This window comes from Seriola aureovittata, chromosome 15, assembly GCF_021018895.1.
Source record: "Seriola aureovittata isolate HTS-2021-v1 ecotype China chromosome 15, ASM2101889v1, whole genome shotgun sequence".
In the NCBI taxonomy this organism is placed as follows: domain Eukaryota; kingdom Metazoa; phylum Chordata; class Actinopteri; order Carangiformes; family Carangidae; genus Seriola; species Seriola aureovittata.
In genome coordinates, this window is record NC_079378.1 from 20,834,456 (window position 1) to 20,846,777 (window position 12,322).

Below are 12,322 nucleotides of genomic sequence, written 5' to 3' on the forward strand. Positions count from 1 at the left end.
GAAGTGCTGGGCAGAATAAAATGCTATATTGCCCCTAATGAACCTTTCACTTAGATATTCACCTTAATATTTGAATTATTCAGTATTAAGCAATGCGTTATTAGCATCACTGGAGATAGGTGCTTAAATTTAATACCCACGGACACTACATATTGTGTTCTTGTAACATCTCATATACAGTCTTCATAGGGGTTAAAGGTTATATTTCAAGTATCACATTTTCTTCGTTGAAGCCTGAGCACAGCACAGTAGTGTGTTACGCAGGCGGTAACGTCCAGAATCACAGTTTTCCTTAAGCTATATTTGCATTACACACATTTTTCCTGCTCGCCCAACGGACAGTAAAGGTTAAGTACACAAATGGATATCCCCTTCTAACTATGCTAAATGTAAACATATTTTAGATGTTACTAATGCTAGTAAATCAAGTTGGAGTTGGATAGCCTGCAAATTTCCCGTTTAATCGCAGCCTGGCTCGTCTTACTTATGTGCGCCTCAAAGACAAAAACTACAACTCCCTTGTTCAGTCGAGACCGTCGCGTAGGTGTTTCCGGTGTCTTATAACATTTTACTTCCTTCCACACAGACCGACACGAACAAATCGAGAAAGAAGACGTTGCTAACTTTTAAATGCTGTCGTCAACAGTCGCGTTTCGAGGTTAGTTTTCGTTTAATTTCCATCGTAAAATCCGCGGCATGTGTCGAGTCGTGTCGGAGAACTGAAGAATTGTTGGAAAAACGTAGACCGTAACGTGTAGGCCTCCGAAGAAAGTTTGGTCGAGGGCCTGTAAACAACATGTCCTCCGCCTCGCAGTCTTCCTCTAGACGGCAATGGTGCTACCTCTGCGATCTGCCCAAGATGCCCTGGGCCATGCTGTGGGAGTTCAGCGAGGCTGTGTGCCGGGGATGTGTCAACTACGATGGGGCAGACCGAATAGAGCTCCTCATTGAAACTGCCAGGCAACTGAAGAGCACGCACGGAGTTTTAGACGGCAGGTCCCCCGGTCCACAGCAGAGCAAACCAAGCTCGTCTGGGCCCATTGAAGCAGGGCGGCAGCATGGGGAGCGCATAGACAGGGGGAGGGGTGAGTATGGGGTGTCTTCTCGCCTCCCCAATGGCCTGCACAGAGCTGAAGATGTGGCCTTGTCAGAGGGCAGCCGACAGAGCCCAAATACTCGTCGGGCTATAGCTGGGGCAGTCCCTAGTCTGCATGGCACCATATCCCATGCCTTGATAGCTCAGGGGTTGGTAGCAGCCCCTCATGGGCTTTTAGCCCCGTTATCAGGCTCCAGGGCTGGGGCCACACCTATTGCAGTTTCAGCTGGCCCCATAATGGGGGATGCTGGCAGAAGGCAGGCTGTGTCCCTGGGTGTGGGAGCGAGCACCTCTACTCTGGTGGGCATAGATCCTGCAGTGTGGAGGAACAATGAAGTGATGTCCGAACTGAATGAGATTTCTCGTAACAGGGTTGAAGGCTGGCCAAACCGTCCCAAAGCAGTCCGGGATGTGCTTGTAGCTCTCAGCAGCTGTGTCCCCTTTAATGTGCGTTTCAGGAAAGACCATAATCTGATGGGTCGAGTTCTGGCCTTCGATGCCAGCACAACCCCAGAGTTTGAGCTCAAGGTGTTTGTGGAGTATCCTGCCGGGTCTGGAATGATCTTCTCAGGAGTCCCAGACCTGGTCAGGCAGATGTTCCGTGATTCGGCCAAAGATGCAGGTAAAGCAGTGAACTCTGGGCTACGATATGTGGAGTATGAGAAGCGGCAAGGCACAGGAGACTGGCGTGGGCTGTCTGAGCTGTTGAATGATGGTGTGCGTATGTTTAAAGAGCCCCCAATCCCAGAGGTTCTACCACAGCCAGATGCAGTGTTGCCAATGGCAACTGCTGGACGCCCTATACAAACGAAGAGCACAACTCGACGCCGCAAGGCTTCTCCAGGCTCTGAGAATGGAGAGAGCGAAGGGAGGCCTGATCATCCAGCAAGAGAGCCCTGGCCCCGAGGTGCCTACTCTGGCATGGAACCTCTTCCTGGCATGGCCACCCCTCAAGAGGGCCCACCCCGTTTACACAGCCAGCCCTCACCCATCTCAGCACTCATGGGAGTTGCAGACAGTCTGAGCTCCACCCAGATGGCCAGAGATAGCCCCAGCATGTCTACAGCCCACTCCTCCTCAGCCGGGCGTCCCACCAGCAGCAGCCCCTCCACTGCCTCCACCTCAGTCTCCCAGGCATCCATGGGGCAGGGTTTAAGTGCGGTGGGGCCGAGCAGCAACACCAATGCTGGGGAGTCCTCAAGCAGTGCTCAGGGCACCCTGCTCTGCTGCACCCTCTGCAGAGAGCGCTTGGAGGACACTCATTTTGTCCAGTGTCCCTCAGTCCCGCACCACAAGTTCTGCTTTCCCTGTACCCGAGGATTCATCCGCAGCCAAGGTCAAGGAGGTGAGGTGTACTGCCCCAGTGGAGAGCGCTGTCCCCTGGCTGGATCCACTGTGCCTTGGGCCTTCATGCAGGGAGAGATCTCAACCATCCTGGCCGGAGACGGAGATGTGACGGTAAAGAAAGAGAGCGACCCTTGACGTCTCCATCCTTTTGTGGTGAATGGTAAGATGGTGAGAAATCCTGCATTTTTATTGACCAGCATCTTGCTTTTACTAGTGAATACAGGGGCAGGTATCCCGAGAAGGTTGGTTTGGATGTGACCATTCAGTAATTGGCTTTAACATTCAGTTTGGAAAAAAACTAAAAAATAAAACGATGCAAAACCAAAAAAAACCTAAAACAATAAAGTGCATGATCTAAAGTAGAAAAGAAAATTAGAGTTACGAATGAATCTGTGATATCAACAATGGATATGTGTTTGTTTTGATGCTGTTTTCTTTTTTTCAGCTGCTTGGTTTGAAATTACACAGCAATAGAATAGATTTGTAAAGCAGTTCCATTGTTTTTAGGCGATATTTTAAACTTCACGCTCCCACAGTTGCACACAAACATCAGCAATGATAATCCGTCAATGTCATCTCCTAAACTATACAGCAGAATGTACACAAGTTTTAAAAGTTTGGCAGGAGTGAAGAATAATAAAAATGTATTAATAATGATAATTTAAAAATAAGTAACTTATTTAGATAATGATAATAATATCTAAACAACAGCCACAGCTAATTATCACAATGTTTATTACACAAAATACACTGAGCTACACAGGCTCCTCAGGGCTAAATGTGCCTTCTGGTGGCACTGCACTGTTAGATAAAGGAAACTCAGTGTCACAGTGACTGTAGGAGCATTAGCAGTGTAAATAAATATTGAAACATCTTTTTATCATTTGTGTGCCGTAAAAAAAAAAAAAACGATATCTGTTGACTTTATTCATCAGCTAGTTGACACTGGAAATACCCTCTCCATTCCATCCTTTGTTTACGTTTGCATTTTAACACACAGACTAGAACACTGCACTATTGCAACTCACATTTAAATTGACAGAAAAGTGTAGAACTCTGCCATATATAGACATTTTGATGAAATGATAAATTGATTAATCGATGGACAGAAAATTAATCAGTAACTTTTCTGATAATCGATTATTTAGTTAAGCAATTTTTCTGAACAAAATACCAGACATGATCTAGTTCCAGCTTAAAACATGTGAGTTTTACTTCTTTTGGCCTGACAAAACAACTTTTTTGAAAACATCTTATAGACCAAATGTTTGAATGATTAATTGTGGAGGATGCTTATTTAGAGGGAAATGTTAAATCTGTCATTAAAAGCTGTTTCAAGAATTTAAAAAATGAAGTGACAAAGAAAAATAAAAAATACAAACAGTTGAGGTGTCATTTTCACTAACTTGAGTGTTCGTGTGTGAAAACCTCAGGTCATGATCTCAGCTCTGATTTCTGTGATATAAGGTCATCAACTAAACTGTATTTTATTTGCTGTAGAGCAACTGGTAGTTGTCACAACAATTTATCATTGAAGCAGGTTTAAAAGAAAAATGCCATTTGCTGTTTTCCTTAGATGTCTATGATATTAAGCTGAATATCTTTAGCCCTTGTTGCATGGACAAAACAAGACATTTGAATATGTCAGTGTGGGTATTTTCTGACATCCAATTGACCAACTAACTAAAAAACTAGAAAATAACAGGCAGAGTTATCAATAACAAAAGAATAACTGTTCGCTGCAGCCCTCATGTACACCACATTTAAAGACTACATATTCTACATCCCCAAAAAATATATCCTGTTTACACTCGTGCCAGAGCTTGTTCTGATATTTTCATATCCTATTTTTATATAATGCTCCTCAGGCAACTAAAATCAAATGCAACAAAACCACAGCTCAGTTGGAAAAGAAAGCTGGAAATTGTTACTATACTGTTTCTTTATAATGTTCCCAAATCTTTACACATGCTTTTCTTCTTTTTCCACAGTGGATCAAACACTTTGAAAGCACTTCCCTATTATCTCAAGCAGAGGTCCTCTTTGGCTGCAGTTCATCATTTGTGCCTCTGAGAACAGAATAACTCTGAACCCCACGAGGACAGCTACACACACACACACACACAGTTAAGTAAAGACTCACTCATGAGAAGAGGGACATGTCCGTCTGTCAGGGCTCGTCTCACCGGTTCAGGCTGAGCTACAGCATCATGACTGAATGTTGAGTCCCAACCACATTTTCTCCCTCTCTCCTCTGTCCAGTGCAGCGGAGGCCTCTCGTCAGGCCTCGACTCAAAGCCCAGGATTGAAAGCACATGCTTGTTTTAAGAATGACAATCTATTTTGTCTTTCATTTGTGTTTTTGTTTTATATGTTGTATACTGTCCTATACAGATGGGTGACAGCGATTATTGATAGGTGGTTTAACAGGATCATGCAATTCTCTGAAAAACAAATGAATGTTCAAAAATGTGGCAAAACCATTGGGTCCTTAAAGCCAAGGATTGAAAAAAAAAAAAAATGTAATCCCACAATATGTCTCTTAGGTATTCTCCTTATATTGTATGTCAAAAATGTGAATTTACTTTCAATATGGCTATGTAATTTCTATTTTTGATACAATACAAATTTATATGTATTTGTTTATAGTGATAAGAAGACCAAAGATGGCTTCATGCGCAATGTAATTTTATTGTATTGTAGCTGTGTATGCTGTATTCACTGATAACCTTGGCATCAGTCACTAATTTGTTCATCTATCACAGAGGTAAGCTTGTTTTGTCTATTTACTTTTTGACTTGTATGTATGGTAAGATAATTAGCACCACAATCTTCAATGGTTAACCCACATACTCATGTGATCTTAACAGGTCAATTCTAAAATAAATTACAAAATAGTTAGCGGTTGTAGCTGGTTTCTTTTGCTACTGGTTTGAATCAGTTGAAGCTAAAAATGTGCGGCACATTATTGAAACGTTAGGATTTTTTTTTTAAATAAAACTTTATTTGATAAATATTTTTGAAAAAGGAAAAACCCACACCAGGTACTATAAAAGCCTTTGAAAATGTAAATGTGTCAATATGAACAGAATTATTGATTTGCCTTGAACCACAGTTAACCACTCCTGTAAACACACTGCTCATGAGCGCCAAAGTGTGTAAAGTGCAAGATTAATTTGAAAGTCATCAGCCACTGTGAATATAACCATGCATGGCGTGATTAAGAAATTACTGTAACATCGTAAACACAACAACCAGACCCACAGATAGCTAAGTAAGCTAATATCAGACAACCTTGTAAACATGTAATTTATGCATAAAATAGTGGTGTAAATCCTTAGTTTCTTTACATGTGGTTACATTTATAATCTTGTTCACACCACTTATTTGATTAAAGATGAGCAGGTGTGCGAGTGATCATCTATCAGACGTCTCCTGCAACATCACAGTGGTTCAAATGGGGCACCCATTGTCTCCCAGGGCCTCCTGAGCTCCCTTCAGAGTCTCCTGCTTCACACACTTCCAGTAGCCAGAGAAGCCGTTCTGAGGCTGCACCTGAGGACAGAACAGCATCAGTCGCACTTAACAGTTCACACCTCAGTTCACTATGACATTCAAAGGGGACACAAACTACGTCACAAAGGGCCATGTAATGAATAACAGGTCTGTATTAGAAGTGTGTCCACAGTTTTTTGTTCTCCAATTTCAACAGCAGTCAGACTGTTCTTAATGAAATAACTTCAAATCTAAAAAAAGATCCGGATGGATGAACTCACCTTCAGGCCTCGAAGCACTCTGTCTTTCATCACACCGATGAATTCCTTATGGCTCAGACAGTTGTCTCCATCCATGTCAAAGAGTTTAAATACGGTGTCCAGCACGTTCTCAGACAGGTCGTGGCCCGTGGCGATTTTCACAGCTCGCTTAAACTGGGCTACAGTCACAAGAAGGGGAAATGTCATAGGCTGCATATAGAGTTAAGAGGAAATTACCCTCACTAGAATAACAGTTTTACCCATTCCAACAGGACGGTTCGCTCCAGTGACCATTTTCATTGAAAAGGCAAAATCCTCCAGGTTGTTGGTGAACAGACAGAAGACTTTGAACTCATCGAATGTGATGCTCTGCAAGACAAAATAAGTCACTTGATTTGTGGTATTTTCATAGCATTTCTGTCTCATCTGACTGCAGCAGAGGAGAGGCAGAGTCTTTGTACCTGGCCAGCCGGGATCCGCTTCCTCATGTTTTCCCAATAGACTTCATTGTCTTCTTCGTTGGTGTAGTGGAGCAGCCACTCTGCAAAGTCTTCTCTTCGCATGGTGTCCATACCTTTGGAGAACTGCAGGAACTCCATCTCCTGGACTTCAGCCTGCAGGTCCTCCATGAACCTGAAGGACACACATTGTTTACTAGAGTTCTGAGGTTTGTGAGAAGGAAAATGGTCACAACAATATGACCTTGTCACTTACAAGAGAACATGACAAATATACAGTATCTAAAAATGAATCCATTCTTTACAATTACGTTTCAAAACAGATAAAACACTTCACACATCTTGTGAGGCGGGTGTGTAGGAGCAGGATGAATGCTTCTGAAGTAGCTATTAAAAATCCCCTCACAATGTCCAACTTGCCATAAATAAACAATTTATTTGCAACGTTGCAAATAAATTGTTATTGCAAGTTAGATGTCACAATTAAAATGAGTCAAATAAAAAGTGAAAGTGAGGGTTAAAGATTCCTGTTTTTAAAACTTCCATTTAATTTATTGAATGTGACATTACTGTAAATATAATAGTAATGAACTTTATTTATAGAGCACTTTTCATAAAAGAGATGTAGCTCCGAGGGCTTTACAATAAAAAGTAGTACAATAAAACAAGGATGAATAGAAAGATAATGTAAAGTCAATATAAATAAATAGATTTTCAGCTGTTTAAAAATGTTCAGAGCCCACATCTCTTAAAGCTCTTGGTAGGGTATACCATTGTTTTGGAGCGTAGTTTAAAGAAAAAAAACTGTGCTGCCTATTTTCTTGTGTATTTAAAAGCCTGGCAGTAGAAGGATGTTAAGGATTATTTAACAACAGAGTCCGCAATGTAAACTGACCCCAAACCCGTTCAAGAGCTTTATAGAAAAGTAAAAGAACCTTGAAATCTATCTAAATATAGATGATGTAGTTCAGAGCCTGACTTTATACAACAGTAAATTCTGGATTCATACACGGCAAAATGATAATTGTACATCAGTTTACTGTTTCTGTTCTGGACCAACCACAGAGTTTGTTTTTATTCAAGGCAACAAACCTTGGAGTTTTCATTCACTTGTAAATTTAATCATCTACAACACAGTAAGCTACTGTAACATTGTAATGCTGGAAAGCATAATGTACAGTGTATCATTAAACCAGATTTCACACTACTGTAACAGATTCAATGCATTGTAACATTTTGACATTAAAAAAAGGAAAGAAATCACATTTCTCTCTCCAGTTGTGCCAGAATTAGCAGCTACATTATGTCTTGATGCTGTTCAGCAGGGTAATGTCATTAAAACTTGGAGAAATGCTTGCAAACACATGATGCATTGAGTCAGTGACTGTGTGGTTACTAATGAGCTGTCTGTACAGGCCTGAGCATGTGATGTAGTGTTTTACACTTTGTCTGTCAGGACATAAAGTGTAAGAACTTAGTGAGTCTGTTTTTAGCTCGTTAGATTGAGAGTTTTTCACGTTGAAATTCTTGTGACAAATGAACCAGAGTCATTTTAGCATTCAAAAGGAGTGATGGAACAACAACTGAGTAATGTTTATGTCTATTGTCTAGTGCTGGTTCGTACTGACATCATTATCACAGTCACTGAAAAGCATGAGGAGAAGCTGTTTCTCATTGCAGATGGTGGATGGCGATTAGATAAGATTCTTGAAATGTGAAAAATATATTCCATATATCAATAATGTGGTAGGATCACTGACAGCAGCAGCTGAGTGTGGGACTGTAGAGGCCATTTCCTTACCTTTGGAACTCCTGATACTGCAACTTGTTTTCTCCTTTACTCCCAAAGAAGTAGGCCTGTAGTGTCGTGTTCACACCTTCTCCTTTCTCTTCTGGTTTCTGTAAACATCATGTATCGTGTATTGTTACCATTAAAACCGGATGGCCAGACATTATACTGTATTAGTGACAAAATCATCATAAACGGTCCTTTTAGAAGAATGTGAAATACCCACCTCTGTGCTGTCCTTAGGAATTCTCATTTTACTTTTCCCAATGATTTTCTTCAGCTTCATTAGCAAAAACAAAAACAAAAAAAAATCAAATTATTGTTAACATCCAATCAGAGAAAATAAAAATGATTTTCTGCGCTGAATTTATTTATTTTTTTTATTCTCTGAACTAAAAGGAGTATGTCACTGATCAAACCAGAGATACGACCTTCATTTAAGTCACATACACACACAACAGAAACTGGAGCAGATGAGAACTCATGCACTTCTAATCTTTTACTGAATGCTTTAGACCTGTGCACCAAGTCACAACATGAGAATACTACACAAGTTGCATAACGTGCCATCATGCAGTCTACTAGTCTAGACCTGATCTAGACTAAACACACTGGAGGTCTTCTCGTCATCACAGTCCGGTACAAAGAGACACAAAAATTGCGAGTGACCTTAAATAAATGGATTAAACGGAGGAGCTGACTCAGGCTGCAAACGCATGACAGATGGAAAGTGCAGCTCTCCCTCACCTTCACACGGCTCCATGTCTCCATACTTACAACTTTAGTAGCATCACAGCTTGAGGCAGCATTAAAAGTGGCAATATTTTGAAATTTAAGTGCACACACAGACATGTGAACAAACAGAATCATAGTGCTCTCTGTATAATATATCCCATGACTATGGAGCTTACATATGAAACAATCTGTGTTATGATCAATATTTATTCTGTTATTTCTGATAAATAATCCAGACATGTCAGAGCTCTTACCTTGAGAAATTCCTTTTTGTCCACTTGCTCATTGCCGTCAACATCGAGCATTTTGAAAGCTATATGAAATCCTGTGCGCGGCTCTGCAACAGCATAGCATTGTCAGTTTTCTGAACTTTAACTGTATACAGATAACTTCAAAAGAATCAATACACTACACAGCTGTTGTCTAGCTCCACTCGAAATGTGCAAGTGTGCAAAGCTTCAACAAAGTAAAATCAGTATTCTTACTGAAGCACAACCACACAAGGAAACACATGCAAAGCCATTCAGCACATTATTACTGAGAGTCAGGGAATCTCTTATAAGGCCCAGGAAGGTTTGGGAATCTACAAGCAACTTACTGGTAAGGATAGTGAGCAGGAACAGGTACTCTGTGTAGGATATCAAACCTGCAAGATAAAAAGAAATGCATGTGAAATTAGAGTTTAGAAATTCGACGACCAACAAATGTTCTGACTGATATTGAAAAAGAAATCATGTGCAAGCAGAGAGATGTGTATTTTTCCTATTAAGGTCACACAGTTTTTCACGACACATCCAAACGTCTTGGATGCAGTTGCGTTGGAAAGTGTCCCTTCAGAAGATTATCCTGCAAAATGCTCTTGCTCATCATCATCACAATTTATTGATCATCCTAACATTTCGGTCTCTCTTGACCTTCTTACACTTCTTACACCCATGACCTTGAATAGATAATGCTCCAGCCTTCTTGTGTGTCCAGGTGAGGGACAATTATTCTCCCGTGTCTTTCAACCATTGACAGTGATTCACACGGATAAAATTCAAGGAGAAACAAAATCCACCCCACCCCAAATTTCATCTGAGACACACTCTAATGTCAAGTGTGACCTCAAGTCAGTCACAACTGAATCAAGACACTGTGTGAACACATCTGGATACAGGATATTAGGTCTGAAGCTCCTGTGTATTAAGTGTACTCTGATGACAGATTAGTAACTCACCCTGGTCTCCTAAGGTTCTGAACAGATCATTACCAGACCGAGCTTTAGAGGCAGAGGCCAGCATCCTATTAACGTCCTGCAAAGACACCAGGAAGAAGCAGACGACAGCGCCATTAGCCCAAACTAATGACTGTGCTCAACATGTGCAGTTTGAAATTAACTTATTTTCACACTGTAAAAGGGACATGTAAATATACCTCTGTTGTTAGAATTCTCTTCTGCAGCTTTCCTGCACAAGAAGAAACAGAAAACAACATCAAGGCCAGCATTATGTGTGAATTTATTTCATGCATCTTGGTTTTATAGATCTGAATGTCTGCATGGTTCAACAAAGCTGCATTCAATTAACTTTTGAGCCAGATACTTCCTACGACCAGCTGATACCATAACCAATCAATAACAAACAGCTTCTGATGAAGACCCAAGGAAAAGAAATCACCATGATTATACATTTGTAAGGCGAGTACACCTACAGTGTTTACATTTCCAGTGTTTACTGTATTCCTCTACATAATTTTGTTTGCAATGTCTGTAAACATGTAAAAAAGAAAAAAAAGCATTTGTTAAAAATATTCTATAGATCTATAAAATAATCTTTAGTTACCATCAATACAGTAAAAGGCATTGATGTATACATTAGGTTACATCTGTAAGTGATATTTCATGAACTCTGATCCCGGCACAAACATGTTGATTTTATCACGTTTTGCTGGTCTAATGATGTTAAAAATGAGCCCATATGCTTTGTGATTCAACATTTTCATATTGCCACTCATCTATTGCTGCTGGCAACCTCATTTTTAATCAACATGACATATTTTTTATTCAATTTGGCCGATCAGTTAGATTTTTAAGCCTTGGTGCTTTCACATTAGCACTGTGTAGCTACAGGCTCCAGCCTTTCTCTCTGGTCTATGGGTTCACCTATTAACACATGTATCAATGTCTTTACTGGTAACCTTGACTTTCCTCCATCTTTTTCTATTTTAATAAACTTACAATTAACCTTATTATGACCCTCTGGTGTATAACATGTATCTATAATATTTCCACTCTGTCATTAGAAATGTGAGACTAGATTCAGACTGCAGGCTGTCACTGTATGGAGGGTGTAAAGTCAGTGCAGCTCACGGTCCACATTCTCCAGCATGACGGAGAACAGGAAGTCTCTGGGCGTCATGTAGGGCTCCTGTTCGTAGACCATGGAGGCGAACTTGATGAAACGTCTCTTTCTGGCGGACAGCTGAGGAGCTGGAGCTTCCTGGGCCAGAACAGGGGACAGAAACATCACTGTAAAGAGCTGCACCATCTGCATTCAAACAGCAGTCCACTCTGCATGGTGTGTCAGTGAGCGACGGCTGGGGGGCGTTATTGTTGATACAAACTCAGCTGAGTATTATAGTATTATATTCCTTTTTTCAACATTTCTCCGCAGCTATGACTAATATTTTGAAACTTAGTGCTGTCTATGTAAACTGACGGACATGTGAAACGTTCACGGATCACAGCCGTGTGTCTGTTTCGACGACAGAAACTTGTTCGTACTCACCCTCTGCTCTTCTGCGTGAACGGCGAATGGCAATGTCCTGTTGTTTGCGTGATATCGGTAATAACAGAAAAGCCCAGTTCCTATAACAGAGCCCACAACACCGGGACCGACAACCCGGCGCAGAGCCAAACTCCTCAGAGCCCGAGGGCTCCTCAACACGTTCCTCAACACAGCAGCGACCTTTCCCCAGCTGGCCATTTTCAGGAAGCTAGCACGAACTCTAAGGCTTCCGTAGCTGCGTATGTAGCCAGAGCCCCGCCCTCAGGTGCAGAACGACAGGTCATGTGACGGTCTCAGAGTAGACAAACGTGAGACACCCCAGTCCGCGTAAACTGTTCCCTCCTTGCCTCTGTTCCTCGACCCCCTCCCAACCG

General features: G+C 41.3%; 2 protein-coding genes across 3 annotated transcripts; one reads left to right on the forward strand and one right to left on the reverse strand.

The window, feature by feature from the left end:
* The first annotated feature begins 491 nt into the window (after nucleotides 1-491).
* LOC130182028 (interferon regulatory factor 2-binding protein 1-like) lies at nucleotides 492-5,344 on the forward strand. 2 transcript variants are annotated; one of them, XM_056396555.1, is made up of 2 exons: nucleotides 492-2,611; nucleotides 4,435-5,344. In XM_056396555.1, exon 1 carries the CDS (start codon nucleotides 797-799, stop codon nucleotides 2,576-2,578), a length of 1,782 nt encoding a protein of 593 aa, XP_056252530.1. In that variant the 5' UTR covers nucleotides 492-796; the 3' UTR covers nucleotides 2,579-2,611; nucleotides 4,435-5,344. The 2 variants fall into 2 exon arrangements, with proteins under 2 accessions (XP_056252530.1, XP_056252529.1); XM_056396554.1 differs by having other exon boundaries at nucleotides 501-2,603.
* Nucleotides 5,345-5,425: 81 nt separating this feature from the next.
* On the reverse strand, nucleotides 5,426-12,322 carry micu2 (mitochondrial calcium uptake 2). The gene is made up of 12 exons (XM_056396558.1): nucleotides 11,949-12,322; nucleotides 11,531-11,660; nucleotides 10,597-10,628; nucleotides 10,400-10,475; nucleotides 9,779-9,826; nucleotides 9,435-9,517; nucleotides 8,672-8,725; nucleotides 8,458-8,555; nucleotides 6,660-6,831; nucleotides 6,459-6,567; nucleotides 6,220-6,377; nucleotides 5,426-5,998 (listed from the first exon to the last, which is right to left on the reverse strand). Exons 1-12 carry the CDS (start codon nucleotides 12,144-12,146, stop codon nucleotides 5,897-5,899), a joined length of 1,260 nt encoding a protein of 419 aa, XP_056252533.1. The 5' UTR covers nucleotides 12,147-12,322; the 3' UTR covers nucleotides 5,426-5,896.

Coding starts and splice junctions, on each gene's coding strand:
- micu2 (XM_056396558.1), bottom strand. CDS start 12,146: ATGGCCAGCTGGGGAAAGGTCGCTGCTGTGTTGAGGAACGTGTTGAGG. Junction 10,629..11,530: donor CATGCTGGAGAATGTGGACC/GTGAGCTGCACT, acceptor CTTCTTGTGCAG/GAAAGCTGCAGAAGAGAATT. Junction 6,378..6,458: donor GAACCGTCCTGTTGGAATGG/GTAAAACTGTTA, acceptor TTGTGACTGTAG/CCCAGTTTAAGCGAGCTGTG.
- LOC130182028 (XM_056396555.1), top strand. CDS start 797: ATGTCCTCCGCCTCGCAGTCTTCCTCTAGACGGCAATGGTGCTACCTC.